Source organism: Theileria annulata, chromosome 1 (genome assembly GCF_000003225.4).
Source record: "Theileria annulata chromosome 1, complete sequence, *** SEQUENCING IN PROGRESS ***".
In the NCBI taxonomy this organism is placed as follows: Eukaryota; Apicomplexa; class Aconoidasida; order Piroplasmida; family Theileriidae; genus Theileria; species Theileria annulata.
Genome location: NC_011129.2, coordinates 479,030 through 496,124, shown reverse-complemented (window position 1 = coordinate 496,124; position 17,095 = coordinate 479,030). Strand labels below are relative to the sequence as shown.

General features: G+C 35.8%; 8 protein-coding genes across 8 annotated transcripts, besides 21 other annotated features; 6 read left to right on the top strand and 2 right to left on the bottom strand.

Annotated features, from left to right (window-relative positions):
- Positions 1 to 52: 52 nt before the first annotated feature.
- On the top strand, positions 53 to 2,495 carry TA16785 (uncharacterized protein; the record flags this gene model as incomplete). The annotated part of the gene is made up of 9 exons (XM_948679.1): positions 53 to 426; positions 489 to 868; positions 899 to 957; positions 1,004 to 1,126; positions 1,169 to 1,496; positions 1,532 to 1,864; positions 1,896 to 2,273; positions 2,300 to 2,392; positions 2,422 to 2,495. 9 exons carry the CDS (start codon positions 53 to 55, stop codon positions 2,493 to 2,495), a joined length of 2,142 nt encoding a protein of 713 aa, XP_953772.1.
- A 206-nt stretch (positions 2,496 to 2,701) lies between these two features.
- TA16790 (Tpr-related protein family member, putative) lies at positions 2,702 to 5,305 on the top strand (the record flags this gene model as incomplete). The annotated part of the gene is made up of 1 exon (XM_948678.1): positions 2,702 to 5,305. One exon carries the CDS (start codon positions 2,702 to 2,704, stop codon positions 5,303 to 5,305), a length of 2,604 nt encoding a protein of 867 aa, XP_953771.1.
- Positions 2,759 to 2,818: a sequence feature (10 probable transmembrane helices predicted for TA16790 by TMHMM2.0 at aa 20-39, 505-527, 534-556, 561-583, 596-618, 654-676, 689-711, 740-762, 783-805 and 815-837).
- Positions 4,214 to 4,282: a sequence feature (10 probable transmembrane helices predicted for TA16790 by TMHMM2.0 at aa 20-39, 505-527, 534-556, 561-583, 596-618, 654-676, 689-711, 740-762, 783-805 and 815-837).
- Positions 4,301 to 4,369: a sequence feature (10 probable transmembrane helices predicted for TA16790 by TMHMM2.0 at aa 20-39, 505-527, 534-556, 561-583, 596-618, 654-676, 689-711, 740-762, 783-805 and 815-837).
- Positions 4,382 to 4,450: a sequence feature (10 probable transmembrane helices predicted for TA16790 by TMHMM2.0 at aa 20-39, 505-527, 534-556, 561-583, 596-618, 654-676, 689-711, 740-762, 783-805 and 815-837).
- Positions 4,487 to 4,555: a sequence feature (10 probable transmembrane helices predicted for TA16790 by TMHMM2.0 at aa 20-39, 505-527, 534-556, 561-583, 596-618, 654-676, 689-711, 740-762, 783-805 and 815-837).
- Positions 4,661 to 4,729: a sequence feature (10 probable transmembrane helices predicted for TA16790 by TMHMM2.0 at aa 20-39, 505-527, 534-556, 561-583, 596-618, 654-676, 689-711, 740-762, 783-805 and 815-837).
- Positions 4,766 to 4,834: a sequence feature (10 probable transmembrane helices predicted for TA16790 by TMHMM2.0 at aa 20-39, 505-527, 534-556, 561-583, 596-618, 654-676, 689-711, 740-762, 783-805 and 815-837).
- Positions 4,919 to 4,987: a sequence feature (10 probable transmembrane helices predicted for TA16790 by TMHMM2.0 at aa 20-39, 505-527, 534-556, 561-583, 596-618, 654-676, 689-711, 740-762, 783-805 and 815-837).
- Positions 5,048 to 5,116: a sequence feature (10 probable transmembrane helices predicted for TA16790 by TMHMM2.0 at aa 20-39, 505-527, 534-556, 561-583, 596-618, 654-676, 689-711, 740-762, 783-805 and 815-837).
- Positions 5,144 to 5,212: a sequence feature (10 probable transmembrane helices predicted for TA16790 by TMHMM2.0 at aa 20-39, 505-527, 534-556, 561-583, 596-618, 654-676, 689-711, 740-762, 783-805 and 815-837).
- Positions 5,306 to 5,400: 95 nt separating the features above from the next.
- On the top strand, positions 5,401 to 7,509 carry TA16795 (Tpr-related protein family member, putative; the record flags this gene model as incomplete). The annotated part of the gene is made up of 1 exon (XM_948677.1): positions 5,401 to 7,509. The coding sequence occupies one exon, from the start codon at positions 5,401 to 5,403 to the stop codon at positions 7,507 to 7,509; it is 2,109 nt and encodes a 702-aa protein (XP_953770.1).
- Positions 6,436 to 6,504: a sequence feature (9 probable transmembrane helices predicted for TA16795 by TMHMM2.0 at aa 346-368, 375-397, 402-424, 437-459, 479-501, 508-530, 564-586, 606-628 and 634-656).
- Positions 6,523 to 6,591: a sequence feature (9 probable transmembrane helices predicted for TA16795 by TMHMM2.0 at aa 346-368, 375-397, 402-424, 437-459, 479-501, 508-530, 564-586, 606-628 and 634-656).
- Positions 6,604 to 6,672: a sequence feature (9 probable transmembrane helices predicted for TA16795 by TMHMM2.0 at aa 346-368, 375-397, 402-424, 437-459, 479-501, 508-530, 564-586, 606-628 and 634-656).
- Positions 6,709 to 6,777: a sequence feature (9 probable transmembrane helices predicted for TA16795 by TMHMM2.0 at aa 346-368, 375-397, 402-424, 437-459, 479-501, 508-530, 564-586, 606-628 and 634-656).
- Positions 6,835 to 6,903: a sequence feature (9 probable transmembrane helices predicted for TA16795 by TMHMM2.0 at aa 346-368, 375-397, 402-424, 437-459, 479-501, 508-530, 564-586, 606-628 and 634-656).
- Positions 6,922 to 6,990: a sequence feature (9 probable transmembrane helices predicted for TA16795 by TMHMM2.0 at aa 346-368, 375-397, 402-424, 437-459, 479-501, 508-530, 564-586, 606-628 and 634-656).
- Positions 7,090 to 7,158: a sequence feature (9 probable transmembrane helices predicted for TA16795 by TMHMM2.0 at aa 346-368, 375-397, 402-424, 437-459, 479-501, 508-530, 564-586, 606-628 and 634-656).
- Positions 7,216 to 7,284: a sequence feature (9 probable transmembrane helices predicted for TA16795 by TMHMM2.0 at aa 346-368, 375-397, 402-424, 437-459, 479-501, 508-530, 564-586, 606-628 and 634-656).
- Positions 7,300 to 7,368: a sequence feature (9 probable transmembrane helices predicted for TA16795 by TMHMM2.0 at aa 346-368, 375-397, 402-424, 437-459, 479-501, 508-530, 564-586, 606-628 and 634-656).
- A 421-nt stretch (positions 7,510 to 7,930) lies between the features above and the next one.
- TA16800 (uncharacterized protein) lies at positions 7,931 to 9,049 on the bottom strand (the record flags this gene model as incomplete). Its single annotated transcript, XM_948676.1, has 1 exon — positions 7,931 to 9,049. The coding sequence occupies one exon, from the start codon at positions 9,047 to 9,049 to the stop codon at positions 7,931 to 7,933; it is 1,119 nt and encodes a 372-aa protein (XP_953769.1).
- Positions 8,648 to 8,716: a sequence feature (1 probable transmembrane helix predicted for TA16800 by TMHMM2.0 at aa 112-134).
- Positions 9,050 to 9,295: 246 nt separating the features above from the next.
- On the bottom strand, positions 9,296 to 11,209 carry TA16805 (uncharacterized protein; the record flags this gene model as incomplete). Its single annotated transcript, XM_948675.1, has 1 exon — positions 9,296 to 11,209. One exon carries the CDS (start codon positions 11,207 to 11,209, stop codon positions 9,296 to 9,298), a length of 1,914 nt encoding a protein of 637 aa, XP_953768.1.
- Positions 11,210 to 11,307: 98 nt separating this feature from the next.
- Positions 11,308 to 12,936, top strand: TA16810 ((RNA) pseudouridylate synthase, putative; the record flags this gene model as incomplete). Its single annotated transcript, XM_948674.1, has 3 exons — positions 11,308 to 11,406; positions 11,580 to 12,433; positions 12,564 to 12,936. The coding sequence occupies 3 exons, from the start codon at positions 11,308 to 11,310 to the stop codon at positions 12,934 to 12,936; spliced, it is 1,326 nt and encodes a 441-aa protein (XP_953767.1).
- A 162-nt stretch (positions 12,937 to 13,098) lies between these two features.
- On the top strand, positions 13,099 to 15,256 carry TA16815 (uncharacterized protein; the record flags this gene model as incomplete). Its single annotated transcript, XM_948673.1, has 6 exons — positions 13,099 to 13,419; positions 13,545 to 13,671; positions 13,711 to 13,906; positions 13,973 to 14,150; positions 14,201 to 14,320; positions 14,411 to 15,256. 6 exons carry the CDS (start codon positions 13,099 to 13,101, stop codon positions 15,254 to 15,256), a joined length of 1,788 nt encoding a protein of 595 aa, XP_953766.1.
- Positions 15,257 to 16,004: 748 nt separating this feature from the next.
- Positions 16,005 to 16,055: a sequence feature (Signal peptide predicted for TA16820 by SignalP 2.0 HMM (Signal peptide probability 0.989, signal anchor probability 0.002) with cleavage site probability 0.811 between residues 17 and 18).
- TA16820 (uncharacterized protein) lies at positions 16,005 to 17,075 on the top strand (the record flags this gene model as incomplete). Its single annotated transcript, XM_948672.1, has 1 exon — positions 16,005 to 17,075. The coding sequence occupies one exon, from the start codon at positions 16,005 to 16,007 to the stop codon at positions 17,073 to 17,075; it is 1,071 nt and encodes a 356-aa protein (XP_953765.1).
- Positions 17,076 to 17,095: the final 20 nt, after the last annotated feature.

The following is a 17,095-nucleotide window of genomic DNA, read 5'->3' as shown; positions in this document are numbered from 1 at the left end:
CCAACCCTAACAAATTAATTGTGTAACATAAAATAATGTGTGAAATTTTTTGATGGAATCTAAATCGTATGATTTGAATAAGCTGTTGGAGAACCCAGTTGGTTTTTTGAATGAAAACTTTCCAGACGAGTACAGCTTCTACGCAATAGACTCGTTGATATCGCAGTTGGATGATGAGATCAGGGCTCATGATGCTTCCCTAATTAGGTTGTTCGAGGACAAAGCGGTCGCTGGTGACCGAGTCCATGAGAGATTTGAGAACCTACAACTTGTTACAAATAAACTTGAGGCTAAGATTAGTGAAATTAAAGACCAGTCAAAGAAGGGAGAAAGTTCACTTAAGCTGCTATCATCTGATATCAGAGCTCTTCATAATGCTAAAATTAATATATGTGACACGATAGTCACTTTAAAGAGAATTCTTATGTATAACTTTAGCAATTGATAACACATATTAATTATGTATAAAACTGAATAAATTTGTTTAGGTTCTCACATATGTTAGATGACTTGAGCAAACATGCCAAGGAAAGAAGTTATGCCGAGGCTTCTGCACATGTTGTGGTTCTAAAGGAACTAAGAAATTCACTCAATCCACTGAAGAAATCACCTTCAGTTTGTAAATTATTGTCATCGTGTGATTCTCTACTGCATAAGCTGAGGGAACAAATTGTAGAGGATCTTGAACATAAACTTCGACTTAAGATGTTAGATGCACAGTTGGTGGAACAACAGCTACAATTGGATAAATTGTGTCTGTGCGCTGATTTATTGGATGAAACTATAAGAGAATCAATATCAAATAAATATTCACAACACTTGAAGAATTTATATGAAAATAATTTTTATCATTCTTTTGACCTCAAGAGTTTGTTTTCAATTTTTTAATTTTCTATAGCTGTGGACAATTTAAATCACCGTTTCTCATGGTTTAGAAGAACTTTGAATGAATATAACGTAAGCTACTATATACACATAATTATGTAATCTAATGTGGAATTAGGAGGGGGTTGGATTACAAATACCAATGAACTGGTATATTTATGAAAAGTCAGCAATCGCATTTGTACAATCACTCAAATCGCAGCTTATAGTAAATTTTAGTTATTTTGAGAATTTTATTATTGTATTTGGTTCTTGTTTACATTCATCGCTAATTTTGTTGTAGGAAGTATTGAATGAATCGCACCAGAGTTTAAGTGCAAATAGTTTAGTGTCATGTTTACTTCGTTGCAGAGAATTTGAAGATGAACTCGAAAACAAATTTAGACAAAATTATTCCAAAGCAATTAGTGAGAATAAGGATAAGGTTAAAGCAGCTGACAGCGTTGAATTTCCAGAAGTTTTAAGTGAGGTGAATGAAGAGGAAAAGGTGGGAAAACAGCCAGAGCTGGGCAGGATGTTGAGTAGTTGTTTTGAAAATTATCTAGGTCCCTGGATTGCAAGTGAAGAATCACAACTTGATGATTTATTGTCTCGAATTATTAGCGATACAGGTAATACATATTCATAGATTTATATTAATTTATAGATTCTTCGATCATGTTTGTTTTTGTATCTGCACGTGAGTTGTTCTCATCGATAAATGCCCGACTACAAGTAACGATGACCATCAGTTCTGAGCAAGCACTCTATGAGATGTTTCTGGTGTTTAGGAAGATAATTGCAAAGTACCAGCAGCATTTGAGTGGGCGATTTGCGTTGGTAAAGAGGACTACAGACTTAGAACTTCTGGCCAAAATTACAGGAAACACCATCGCAACTGCAGATTACTGCCTAGAGATGATTGACAAGCTCTCTGATGAAATTAGGGATAATATTTCACACACTTATTCCGGCCTTATTACCTTCACAAATGAAAAAGGTTTTTTACTCTTTTATATACAATGATTTAGAAAAAATATCCGCTGTCAAATCTGACTCGTTTAAGCTGTTGTTGGACTTTATGTGTACATTTTTGCCCTATTCTACGGAGGCAAATTTGGACGTTTCAGGCCCTTCTGATCTATTGCTTAAGAACGAAAACCTGATTATAAAGCGCTTGGAAGTGTCCACTAAGTACCTTCCCAGTGTTTACTTGTACCATATTACGAACAAAATTTCTAGAAACGCCCTAGCCCACTTTAAGGACTTCATTTTCTCACTCAATTCAGTTACTGAGGTTCTAACTCAGCAGCTCCTGCTGGACACTTTTGAACTCAGGCGTTTTCTCACAGACAAACTTAAAGAATTGCTCGTTACTCTACCTCAAGGCATGGTTTACTCTGTTTTTAGTAACACCAGTATAATGTTGGTTTAGGTTATATGGAGAGTATATTGAACGAAATAGATAAGATAGAATCAATGATAAAAGTTTTAACAACTCCAAATAACTGTAAGGAATCATTTGAAGGTATTTTACTGTTTAATGTTTTTTGTTAGGATTTTTAACCGAAAACGGAGGACCTTGTACTCAGCAAGAGCTAGATATATTACTCAATATTAAACGTTTATAATATTATATATTCACAGTGTGTGTTAACTTATAAGGGTAAGATGGGTAATAGTTAGAGAATGTAAAAATATATAGGGTGTGATTAGGTTTAATGTTTGTTCTGATGGATACTTGATTTTAAGTAATATTTCTGTAATATAGTAAATTAGTACTAATAACCACTAGGATTACTCCAAAACACTAGAATTATTACTTTATATCGCAATAATGTCTCACAAATGTAGTGCTAAGCAGGCTGGTGTTGGTGTTGCTGACTGTGAGTTACTGATTATTTCATATATTTTTGCTGGTCTTGCCATGATGCTTAATATTAGGCTCTCATATAGTTCTGCTCCATATGCACTTATTAGATTCAAGTTACCTGAAAACCTATTCAGCGTTTTTGTTAGAAGAATTGCAAGTGCTTTGGAACTCTGGTGTTTACCAAGCATGCTTTTGGGTAATATAATTGATCTTATTCAGAAATTAGCAGTTAACACTGATGGAGATCTTAAAGCATCAGCTGGTACAGGACCTACAGATCATGAAAAACTCAGAGGATTGGCCAAAACCCTACATGATAAAGCCGAAGAACTTAACAATGCAGTTACTGGTGGTAGTGAGGATGCAGCTAAAGTACTCCGGCATAAGGCTGGTACAGAAGCTCAAAAATCTGATACTAAATATCTTAGAAAACTCGCAAAGGAACTACATGAGAAAGCCACCCGACTAGAAAACCAAGCTCCTGAAGGCACTGATAACCCCTCGCTTAAACAAAAAGCGGGCTCAACTCCTGATGATGGACTCCGACAACTGGCAGCTGAATTATACAAGGCTACCAAAGAACTATCTAATACTGGTGCTGATGACCAAGGTAAAGCCGGTGAACTTGCAACTGCTGTTGGTGATAGTGAAACAAGTGAAGGAATTAGAGCTAAACTCAAAAATCTTGCTACTGGTACTGGTGATGCCGAAGATGTTACAGGTGCATACGGAACAGTAGAAAGTGCATTCGGTCAAGTTCAGCAACAAGAACAACAAGGTAAATATACAACTGGTGATAAACAGGAGAAGTATCAAGCAGTTAAAACGGCATGGGAAGCTTTCAAAACTCTGTATACTACTAATCTCAAACAACTTGCCAATGGTCTTAAGGTTACAGTCGGTAATGAATCTGATTCTGATAAACTCCAAAAAACCCTAGCAGATCTCGGTAATCATCAAGGTGCTGAGGCTCCGACCACTGAGGCAACTAAGGTTAAAACTGCATACAGCACCAGTGGCGGTGATGGTGTCAAAGATAAATTCACAGATCTTCAGGCTAAGGGCCCTTCCTATCAAGCTATTGCTGCTATTAAACCCCTATACGAAGCAGTTGTTAGCGCAATGAATGCTTTCGACAATGTTTATAGGCCTGAAGAACTTCTTAAAGATGAAGTTGGAGATGGTGCTAATGAAAACAAAGGTCTCCAACAGAAACTCAAAGAACTTTATACTGATGGTCATGATACTGAAAAACTACCTGGTTTGGCCAAAGCTGTCAGAAACGCATATTCAGAAGGTTGGGGACCCACTGTCAAATCTAGATTCGAGTCGGTTATGGCACAAGAAAAAGCCTACGCCCAGGGTAACACTATTAAAACTACTGAATACAAGGGACTTCTTGAGGCTTGGACCAACTTCAATGATAAGTACTATGGTGTCATATCTTACTACAAATACTATTCCATTGTCGTTCCGTCAGTAATTACACAGTGGTTAAACTTCCTTACATATGTAATTCTATTTGTTGTATATGTTGCGGGTGGTGATAGTGGCCATCTAACTATATTCTACTTAGTGATTGCAATTTCTGGGTTTGTTTTTGGTATTAACATGACTTTGGTCTATTCTGTAGACTGGAACTATATCCCAATCTATATTGCTGGTGAAAACTGTTTCCCAATCATCACATCATTCATACACTACATCACAACTATCATGTTTGGTAATAGGAGGAAGTGGAACAGTGACTTCATTGTAGTATGTGTAGACATAGTGGTCGCAATCATAATCTCATTTGTGGCAGCTGTGATCTGGACGGCAGCCTACTTATCTAAACCTAAATATGCTTCATCCCCTGAAACTGGTGCTTCTTGGTATCACCATATATTTACACATGGATTCTCTGGAGGTTACAACCCAGAAGTAATATCACCATTTCTAATGATAGTTGTAGGCATGGGTCTAGTGTATGCTATTTATCCTGGAATAGCACCTGGTATGATTGTACCATTCTATCTCATTGATAAGATTGAAATGGTGCTCCTCATTATGACAATATTTCCACCAGTAATAGTAGCTACCCTGAGAAGATCATTTGCTTTTGGTGATCCTAGGTCACCAATGTGCCAATGGAAAGAAAAAGCGGGATACCCATGGAATCCTTCTGCAGACTTGGGAAATGGTTCTTTTTGGCATGCTTTTGATCTTCTTATGATAATCAAAATAGTTCTTGCTGGTATCTTTATTTATTCACTTCATTATAGAGAATCTAATTTGGCTAGATCCATCATTAATCAACCTAAAATGTCCACATTTTTATCAATTACATTTTATATGTGCCATGAATGTTTGCTAGCTTTAGGATTTCCAGGTCTTGTAGGAGCCAATAATGGAGGAGACTATGTATTGATACCTCAATACATAGGAGCGCTATTTATGATATTTTTGGCCTTTTATTCTGAGGGATACATTATAGAATATAAAAGTCATGATCCTGCTCATTGGCCCACCGAGGGTATGTGGTATTTATATGGATACTACCAATTGAACCTTGATTTTTTGTTATAAAGTTTAATGTTTGTTCTGATGGATACTGTGATTTTATGTAATATTTCTGTAATATAGTAATTCATACCTTTTTTTGTTTGTAATTATCGCAATAAATGGCTGGAGACGATCCAATTAAGATTGTGAATTATACCTTTGCTGGTCTTTCAATGATGCTCAACATTAGGCTTGTTTACAGTGCTTCACCATACGCATTGTTGAGGTTTAAGTTGCCAGAGAACCTATTCAGTGTCTTTGTTAGGGTTATGGCAAGTTCACTAGAACTCTGGTGTTTACCGAGTATGGTCATAGGTAATATTATGGACGTTGTCGACAAATACATTCATGAACCACACGAACAGAGACAATATGACGATGCTCCTAAGTATGATGTCGGCGGCGATAGACTTAGACTTAAAGCAGAAGAACTTGAGAAAGTCGCCAAGGCACTTCAAACAAAGGCTACCATTGCTGGTGGTAATCTTGTTAACGTTGGTACTAAAGCCCAAGCACTAGCCTCTGCAGCAGGAAATCTAGCCAACAATTCTGGTAACGCGGACAGTGTAATAGACAACTACAACACTTTGGAAGGTGAATACAACAAACTTAGTCCTGCTAATAAGGCTGAACAGGACAAGGTCTCCAAGGAATTTAATGCTGTCAAAGAGATATACGACCGTATGCTCAATGTTAAGAAGGCCAAACTACTTCAGGCACAAGTTGGTGAACAAGTAGGTGTTGGTGTTAATCAGAAGATTTGGCATCACGCCAACGAACTGTATAAGAAAGCCAACGGACTAGCCAGTGCAGATAAACTTAAACCTGAACTCATAAAACTTGCCGAAGCACTCAAGAATGCTATAGGAGAAAGTACCGATGTTGATGGTCTCCAAAAGGCCCTCAAAGAACTCAAAGACGCTGGTACTGATCCCAAGGAGTTAATTACCAAGGCCAAAGAGGTGATACAGAAGTATAACGTAGTCAAAGACGCCTATGGTAAGGTCTCAGAGAAAAAAACTGAATATACTGGTGCTGGTGCTAATTCTCAATATGGACCAGTTGAATCTCAATTCCAAGCACTTGAAGGTGCCTACAACAAGGGAAAGTGTAAGGCTATCAGTCTTATTTATGACAAAGAACACATTAGATATCAATCCATATTTTGGTCTTGGTGTAACTTTTTTACATTTGTTATTCTATTTATTGTATTTATTCCTGGCGACCAGGGTCACGTCACTGTTTTTTATTGGGTAATTGCAGCATCTGGATTTGTGTTTGGAATTAACATGGTTATGGTGTATGCTATGGAATATGAGTATTTTCCATGGTATATTGCTGGTGAAAATTCATTCCCAATTATCACATCATTCATGCACTATGTTAGTACACTAATGTTTGGTAATCGTAGGAAGTGGAATTCTGACTACATTGTAGTACTTGTTGATATGGTGATATCATTAGCAATATCGTTGACAGCCGCCTCTCTATGGACATATTGCTATATTAAGCCTTCAACACATGAATATTTTGGACCAAGTTCTATTAATGGTGCTATAGTTTCACCAATTTTAATGGTCCTTGTTGGTATGGGTCTTGTTTATGCTATATATCCAGCAATAGCACCTGGTATGATTGTGCCATTCTATCTCATTGACAAGATAGAGATGGTACTCCTTATTCTGACCACATTTCCACCTCTCATATTTGCTACCCTGAGAAAGTTGTATGGGTTTCAGGATCCTAAACAGCCAATGTGTGGATGGTCAAACCCTACGGTATTTTGGAAGCCAGATGCAGATGGCCGATTCTGGCATACTTTTGACATATTAATGCCACTTCAAATATCTCTGGCTTTTATATTTATATACTCACTCCATTACAGAGACTCCCATATATCCCGCGCTATCATTAATCAACCTAAAATGTCTACGTTCCTAAGCATTGTGTTTTACATGTGTCATGAGGTTATGTTGGCGTTAGGGTTCCCAGGTATGATAGGTAATAACGGGGGTGATATGGTTATGCTTCCAATTCAATTGATTGGTGCATTCCTTATGGTACTCCTAGCATTTTATTCCATAGGTTATATAACAGAATACAAGAGGCACGACCCTTCTCAGTGGCCCACCGAGGCCATGACCAAATGGAACGCCCTATGTTACTGGCTAAAGATGGCGAGCAAAATTACCAATAAAAATTTCAAACAATTGTTTACAACTGATTAACTTTGTGAATTAATTGATTGCCCTACACCATGTTATATTATGGAATAAATTATAAAAATTAATACCAAGTTATTTATTGACCACCGATTATCATAATAATTATTACCTTGGTGGGTTGAGGTCTTCGGTTCGAAACCCATATACAATCTCCTCCACGATCACCTATTTACTCTACAAATTACATATTATTTGTACTTAAATACCTGATAAAATGTTTAAAAACAACTATTAGTCTATTTAATTAAATTTAGATAAATTACTCATAATTATTATTTAATCTAAACTAATATAATTATCCGGTATCGCCAATATATATAATTACCACTAATTTACCAATAAATGAAAATATTTGAGTGTAAGCAATAAAATTGTAACAGAATATAAAACATATTCTAAGATGAGTATATTACAGTTTATTGTGTCAATGTTTGAATCCCATCATTTTACTGAGGTTCATTCTCTTTTCAGCAATTTTCTGCTTCATACAAAAACGCTCGCTGAATCTGCGGCCAATCCCGTAGTCGTGACCTCCACCCAGTTCACGTATCTGAGCCTTAACATCGGTAGGGTTTATAGCCATCGTCTTCAGCAAGTTAATAAGTAACAACAGTTCCTCGTCGTTTTCGTCCCCGTCAAACTCCTTAATCAGGATACAGTTATCCTGCTGAAGAGCACACGCAGTCTTGTCGTGGTCGATCATAACGACCCTGTCGAGATCACGCCCTAGACGAGACAAATCCTTAATATAGCTGCCCTTGAACTTCTTGCAGTGGTCCCTGTGAATGCATCCAATCACAGGAAGGCCCCAATGATTGGCAATGTCATAGGCCACAGGATACGCATCATCTGACCAAATCACAATCTCATAATAGTTAATTAATTCCTTGAAGAAATTGTCGGCGTAGGGCCTTTTCTTCACTCGCCACCCCAACTTACGGTCATACTCCATCTTCGCAATTACCTTATCAAGGTCGAGAACCAGAGTTGGAAGGTTTGGAGGATAGTTTAACTCCTTGAAATCGGGAAGTAGAGGACTGTTGTCAGTTGGAAAAAACTCCTCGATGGTGTCGTAAACGTATTGAGTGAGGTCGTCAAGCACCTGAGAGAACTTAAGGCCCTTCAAATCCTTGCCGCGGTCAATGTAATATGACAAAGCGAAACCACTAAACACCAACAAAGCACCTCCATATATACCAAAAGGCAAAAAACGAAATCTCTTCAATTTAGAACCAGTTTTAAAGTCTTTCTCAGGATCATCAGACTCCTGAGATTTTGGAGATTCTCGAGATTCTGGCGATTCTGTTGAATTTTGTGATTCCTCGGGTTTTGGAGATTGATTTGAGGTATTTTGAATATTGTTAGAATTGGAAGGCTGCGATTTGGAATTTAATTCATGAAAACTTGCATTATTATCGACGATTTTAGTAGAACTTGTGTTGTTTTGGCTGAAAAACAATTTTTGTGAATGTACAAAACTGCTAGAATAGAAACTAGAACTTTTTACATAAAAGTATATTTTCCTCAATATTAATCTTTTCATTAATATTTATACTACATTAATTCTAGACTACTATACTCTAACACTACCATACATCAACACTATATATTGTAAATTAACAATATTTCTCATTTTATGATAAAATTTTTAATTTTTCAATACATCTACGACTTTTTTACTGAATATTTTATTAACTATTTAATCCAAATCAATTATTATTCACTAACATACACTTGATAAAATAAAATTTGTATTATATTAGTATAGTGATAAATGGAGTTTTAAAAATCATGTTGAAGTTGTGTATTCAATGTTAGAGAACCAAATGTTATGGTTTAGTTTTTCGAGTAATAGTCTCCCCTTGTCCGGGTGTGTGTTCACCATTATTTGTTTTGTCAAATCCTTCAAATACTGTTCCTTGACTCTTCTCTGTGTCTTCCTCACCTGGTCAAATTGTGATCTACTTAGAAACGGAAACAACCCAGCGTAACCCAAAAAAGGGTTTCCCTTATCCACTTCGTCTCCCTCTGCGATATCTGACTCCTTAACTACCTTCCCAGACCCCGTCACATATAAAGGCTGAGGTGAGGGAAAGAAAGTTTGGAGCCAATTTTTTTTACTTTTTTCCAAGTTCATCTCAATGTCCAAATTATTGAAGAGGGACAGCAGAATCGAGTTGTAGCACTTTGGGTCAATTCCAACCTCGACCATTCGTTCCGTCTTGTACCTCCACATCACCTCGCCCTCACTATTGAGTGAGACGTTTGTGTATTTTTTACCCCCCAAAAGCCCGTATAATGGCTGCTTAGTTGCTGGCACATTTATTGGAACTGTGTTGTGCTTGATCCAATCAAATTTCAAGGAGGTTCTAGAACCAGTTTTATTCAAAAAATCTACGTCTGGCATTTCGTACAACAACCTCATTATTCCACATAAACTTATTACATCAGGCTGTGGTCTTACTAATATTATACATATCACGCTTTCATCAATGTTTATATTAACAACCTGATCAACTTCACTACTGTTTGAACTTTTTTCAAAATTTTCCGATTTTACTAAATTCACATTTTCAGCATTTAAATTATTATCGGAAGATTCGTCAATTTCACTTTTTTCATCATTTTCAAGATTAATGTTATCAACATTAGTGGTGTGATATTTAACGACGTTGGAATCTAGTATACTACTGTCAAAAACTGGAATGAGCATTTTCTCCAAAACCAGTTGATAAAGATCACTTTGAATTTCTAGTAAAAAGTGTTGAGGAAACTGCTGGTGTGTGAATGCTAATGAGTGTGGAGTCGGAAAGTAAAATTCAATCTCCTCTGGGACTTCAAACGTCTCAATATCAATGCCTTCCAGAAGCGCCTGAAGCTTTCTGTTCTTCAAACACGCGCTTACAAATCCATGACCACAAAACGGACAACCCTTCTTCTCCTCTAACAAATACATCTCGCACATCTCATCCTCAACATTCGCTACCAAATTATATTCCAACTCATCAAAATTTTCTAGCTTTACATTCTCCATAATTTCTAGTTTTATATTATCTTCATAATTTTCTAATTTTACATCATCTTCATAATTCTCTAGTTTTACATTAATTTTATCATCTTCTAATTTTACATTATTCCCCAAATCATCATCACTTGGCAGATCAACTTTTGACTTTATTTCAATATTCTGATCACTTTGATATGGATCCGTGCTGTTGAAATCTGGTAATGATTCACCAAGGCATTCTTCAAGGCAGTTTTTGCATCCAGTACAGCCACAGCGAGCTGAACATTTAACAAGATAAGGCTGGTTTAAGGGTTTGTGGCATAGTTGGCAGATCAGCGAGATTGGTAATTTACGCTTTCCTGGTACTTTACCGCCAACTGTTACGTCGATATATGATTTTGCCTGGTGAACTATGGGTTTTGAGGGCGTCCAGGCCACACGGTTAATAATTAGCCTGGAGCCACTGTGAATTACAATGTTATCATCCAAGGGAAACAGTTCATTAGGTTTATTATCGTCGTATAGTGAGATTAAGAGGTTTGTTTTCCTTGCAAACTCGCGGGTTAGAGACGACTCCTGGGCTATTTTAATCTTCAAATCTGAGATTAGTATTCCCGAACTACTCTGGCTGTGAAGTTCACGCCATATGTTCTTCTCACTTCCAAACCTGTAAAAAATACAACAATCTTCCGACATTACATTATTTTTAGAATATAATATAGTAAAAAATATTTATAATAGTGTTAATGGTGATCGAAATGTAAGAGTGAGGTGTGGTGTTTTTAGTTGAATTAATGTTAATAAAATGTATAATAGTAATAGATGTAGTATTAGGATTTATTAGGAATCCTGGAAGTTATTATATGAAGAGAAAACTAATTTACTCTCATCAAGTATTTTTATTTATTCTATGAAATAGTTAAATTTATGCTTAAAATTATTATAATTATCTTTAAAATCAATGTAGTTATATAAAAACATTCAAATTTTATGAATTTAATAAAGATTCTTATAATAAAATTGAAATTTAATAAATTTATATATACAAATTTCGTAAAATTTGTAGGAGGAAGAACCTTACAGATTTGTTGACGGTTTTAGACTAGTTTTACCATACAGTAATGTTTACAAGACGTTTGTGAAGGAGCGGTGGATGGGGAAACCCCTTCGCAAGGTGTTAAAGGACGAATTTTCAGCGTTTACGCCAGATTACATTGATTTTGCCATTAATAAAAACAACATCAAAATCATTTTACAGAATGGCGAGGAGTTGGATAATTCCTCTGAAAATGTGTTAGACCATATTTTAAAGCCAAATGAACGCATTTTACATGAGGCAATTGTCCATGAGCCAGTTGCGCTAAACTCTAAGGTTCCTGTTGTATATGAGGATGACCAGTATATAGTAGTGTCAAAACCAACTAGTATTCCTGTTTACCAAACGGGTACATACAACTACAACTCCTTGATGGAGATTATGAAGCGCGAAATACCTTCCTGTCGTGACCTTAAACTGTTTACAGTTCACAGAATTGATAGGCTAGTTTCAGGACTAGTTGCTTTTGCCAAGAGCTCCCAGGACGCCTCTAATCTATCGCAAGCTATCAGAGATAATGAGGTCAAAAAGGTATATATCGCAAGAGTTAAGGGTGATTTTTCATATCTAATCAATACATCAAATTCTGATAATAAAGAAAGTGACGGTGATGCGGATAACTCCTTAGAAAATGTTTTTGAAAGCATAGGATACATGAGAGTAATTAGTAAAAAAGAGGGGAAATATGAGTTTGTGGGTGAGAATGATGAGGATGAGAGTTATAAGCGCTCTGTGACTAGGTTTAAATTAATTAAATATAATAAGGATTTGCATGAATCATTGGTTTTATGCTCTCCAATTACTGGAAGAACACATCAGATCAGGTATTTATTTAGTATCCACCTAACAACTTTATATTTTACCAATATTAACATTAATTATTTTGAATTATTACTCCTAAAATTTACAAAACCATTAGTTAGGGGAATAGTAATTGTAATAATTCTGTATTAGGGCACATTTGAAATATTTGGGATATCCAATTTCAAACGATCCGTGGTACAATAATGATGAATTGACAGATAGTAGCAACTATTTCAAACCAATTCCAGCAATTAAATGGTCAATTAACGAGGATGGTAATTGGTGTGTTCCGCAACTTAATTTTAACGATTCTGGAACTGACAGGGTGAGTGATGAAGATGTCAAATATCACATCGGCCTTAATAACGAAGTAACAAATGGATCAACTGATAGAGTATGCTCTGGAATATTCCTACACTCCTTGAGGTTCAACTGGCTAAATCACTTTGACGTTATCGATTCGCTTCCAAAATGGGTCAATGATTTCAACATCCCAACCGACCTACACATTCCAACACTTTAACATATTACTAAAATAATATATATAATAAATAGTATATGATTTATTATTCACTAAAATTGGTATAATATTGCCATATAATATTTTGGTAATGGAATTTTGTACACTATAACTTGATGCAATATTGTGATCAATTTATTTTTTATTACTTTGTATTATAGTAAAATGTCGTCAAGGCAGATAAGAAGATTAAAAGAGATGCTAAATGAAGAGTTGGAGGAAGAAATTAGACCAAGGGTAATATTTAATAACAAGAGACCAAAATTCACATTCGCACAACTCGAAAGTCTTTGTGATTCTAGCTCCGATACAACTTCAAATGATGATTCATCAGAAAATTCAGATGATTCATCTGAGAATTCAGACGAATCTGAGTATTCGAGTGATTATGATCGCATTCGAGAATCTAGAAGCGTAATTTATTTGAATGAATTGAGCAAGGACGATGAAAGTTCAAAAGATCCATCAGAAGATAATCAATCATCAGTATTTTTCCTATTTTAATAATACATACTATCATTAAATAGACTGATTTAGGCTTTTGTTTAAAATATACCAGTTAGATAAACCATTAACATGAGTTTTTAAATTAGTAATTTTATGAATTTTAGGACGATGATTCAGACTGGGATAAATTATTAAATGAAGTTACTGAAGTGGAAATGGAGCCTATCGACAGTTCGGAAACAGTTTCAAATCATTTCTTATGTTCACCTCAGCATTTCTTCAGAATCAGCGGTATCAATACATTTATATATTGTAAATAATCTTGAGTAGATATGGGTAAGAATAAGTATGCAAAATCAAATGGCTACTCCTCGAGATTCTGGCTATGTCCCACCCTTAACATCAAGGAGTCAAAGCAGTTGAGACTTGCAGCGTCCAACCTTTTTGAAATCACATGTGAAACTATAGATAATCGTGATAAATTCACACTCATACTCTCTCCAACGTATTACCCTAAGCTATACTAGTTATTCTTTAACAGTTATTTATTAGAATTAAGTTGTAGTCAGATTAACTAAATTTGAATTTATAGTTATAGCCATACCACGAGATTGTATAGTAATATTGAATTTTATAGATATCAAGAACTGGATTATATAAGTTCAACCGCGTTGGATTCACATGATTTAGAACTTTTCCGCACACTATTACATTCAAACCCATATCATTTAGGAATTCTCATACGCGCATCTCTCATTAACACTATGATGGTAATATTTACAAATATGCTATATATTGATGGTTATATTGAAATTTATAGAATTCTCATGAGGATACGTTTAAGAATTTGTACACTGCTTCGAAGACACTACAGACGATATTGCCTCACCGGTTTAACCTTTATCGCACAGCACCCTTCTCAAATCTCACCGTGCCAAATGTAATACACTATTAATAAAATTGAATTCGTATTTAATCAAGATTAATTTAGTTATATAGTTAGAATTGAATTTTTGGAAAATGAGTATAGGTGTATTTACCGTGTTTGGGAGATAACGTGGTGGTATACCGTATACTAATATTGTATATGATATCGCTGGAGAGGAAGGGACAGTGGAAAACAGCACTGGCAATATGTAAGCTTCTGTTGGCAATGGATTTACCAAATGACTCGTCCCACGCACTTTTGCACGTTGATTTGTACCTTCTGAACAAATTTTCTCAAGACTCATCCCTTATACTCTTCTCACAGAATTACAGCCCTATTAACCCTGAATTGCCTCCGTTGTACTTGTTTCTGCCCAATTTCTCACTAACACTGTCCTTGCAAGTGTACTTGAACATGGGTCTTAAGAATAACCAATGCAACCTGGAAGAGATTAAGAATCAGTTACCAAGTGTTTTAGATCTAGGTTGTGATCTGGCAGCATTAGCTAGGACTGAAAACCCTAATACGCCATATCTGTTACTGATAAGATCACTACTCCAGTTCCCTTTATTCGTAGTTAATATGAGCCAAAGGGTTGGAAAATCTGGGGAATTGAGGAATTCTGCTAAGAAGGAGCCGTTCAGTTATTGGAGCTCACCAAAGGCTAAGGACTATGAAAACGTTTATGATCAGCTAACTCGCTGTTATGTGTACAAGTGCGGAGACCTGTGGAGCTCCAACAACTCAACATTTTTGGCAGAAACCGCCAAACTAGTAGTCAAATTGTACGAGGATGAAGAGGTAAGGGATTTGATTAACCGGTTCCAGTGCGAGTATTTCGAGTTCAGAAATGGAATTAAAATCCCAGAGGAGTACACAAACATCTCAATAACTGAGTTCGACCTAAACAACTACTCACTGCCAATGCTACTCGACTTCCAAAGCTAATCTGATCCAATTATATACAAAATTATTCATAAAATAGTGTTTATGTAGTTATTCATAGAGTGTTAAGAACATTACGATAGAGCAGTATGACGTTGAGATACTTTATTTAAGATAATTAAAGGAAATTTCAGTAGTTAGGAACATAATTAGATAGATTAGTGGTAAATCAGCTATAAAATTGACAAAATCTGAGTAGATCAAGAATAACATGATATTAGAGTAATTTATATATCAACATCAAAAACATAAATAAAAATATAATAAAAAAACAAGGTAAAATAGGAAAATATCAGATAAATAAAACAGATTGGAGTTTAAACATGAATAAATTGGTGAAAATAATTGAAAAATGTATTTGACAATATTATGAAATATGAAATACAAAAATCATGTTTTGGTCAGCATTATGACTAATATAGTTAGTGTAGTGAGGATGAGAGATGTAGAAATTGATAATGAAACAAGTTTAGACAATAAAAATTTGAAAGTATGTTGAATGTGCGTAAATTTGACAGATTTAACAAGTAAATGGTTAAAAGTTGTGAAGTGAGTAGTATCACAAGATCTATAAATTGTGTGAATAAATAAGAAAATGGAAAAGTAAAAAAAGATTAGTGTTTGAAATTGAAAATGACATAAATTTATGTTATTTTTAAAAAATTTTCAAGGAGATCTAGAGGAAATTTGGACGGAAAACCGAATGTAGTAAGGAGATATCGGAGTGGAGGAATATTTACAATTTAGATAAATGAACCTTATAATTACACTTTTTGCAATACTAATACATGTGTCTATCTGTCTAGACCCAGTGGACATCGAATTACTGCAACCCCTACCTGAGGAAGGAATCGTGAGTGAAGAGGTCACATTCCATGGAATTCATTACCAAATAATAGTTCCGCTGGGACAGTACTATTTTAGAACCATCAGCTACAATAACAACCCTATTTTCCAGGAAGCACAAAGAGCATGTCTGAAAGTGGTAATTGTCACAAGCGATCATATTAAATACATTTTCCTGCGCATAATAACGGAAGATGGCTTTGAAATAATTAGAAGGTATTCAACTTTCGGGTTATTCTGCTTCCTAGAACGAATAACAGATTGCACCAGCAGCATAACAGACTTAATAGCAATAGCCAACTCCTGGCACCATTCTCTTAATAACAGGGGCTTCAACATACCATTGGCGGATGTTCCCTTCGAACCAGTTGGTGGACCAGACGATGATCAGGGCCCTGGTGGTGGAGGTCCAGATGATGACGATGATGATGATCACGGACCTCCAGGTGATGTGGCAGACCAACCTCCACAACCTCCTGGTGATGATGATGCAGATTCAGATGAGCATTCTGACAATGGTGGAGATAATGGTGAAGGCGGTGCACCTCAGGATCCTAACCAGATTGTTCAGGATAACAATTTAGAAGCAGGTCCACAGGATGATATCCCTATCTTAATTGAACCGGATCATCCAGGTGGGCAGGATGCTGTGCAACAAGTGGTTGAAATAGGTCCTCCCAGTAATTCTCCGTATGATTATCCATATTTCAACGGATTCGATTATTTAGGATTTGATCCAGAAGGTTTAAATCTGGGCGAAAATGAACTTGACAATCCGGCCCTCAATCAGCCAATATTGCAGGATGATTTGGAACAATTGTTGGGAGAAGCGGTGGTGGAGGATGATTTTGATGATCCTTTCGATGTTAATATTATCGATGTTAATCAGAATAATCAATTGGTTCCCGGAGATTCCGAGCAACCGGACTCTGAAGCTAATGAAAATGGCTTCTACGACTTTGATGTTGAAAACTAATCTTAAATATTTACAAAATT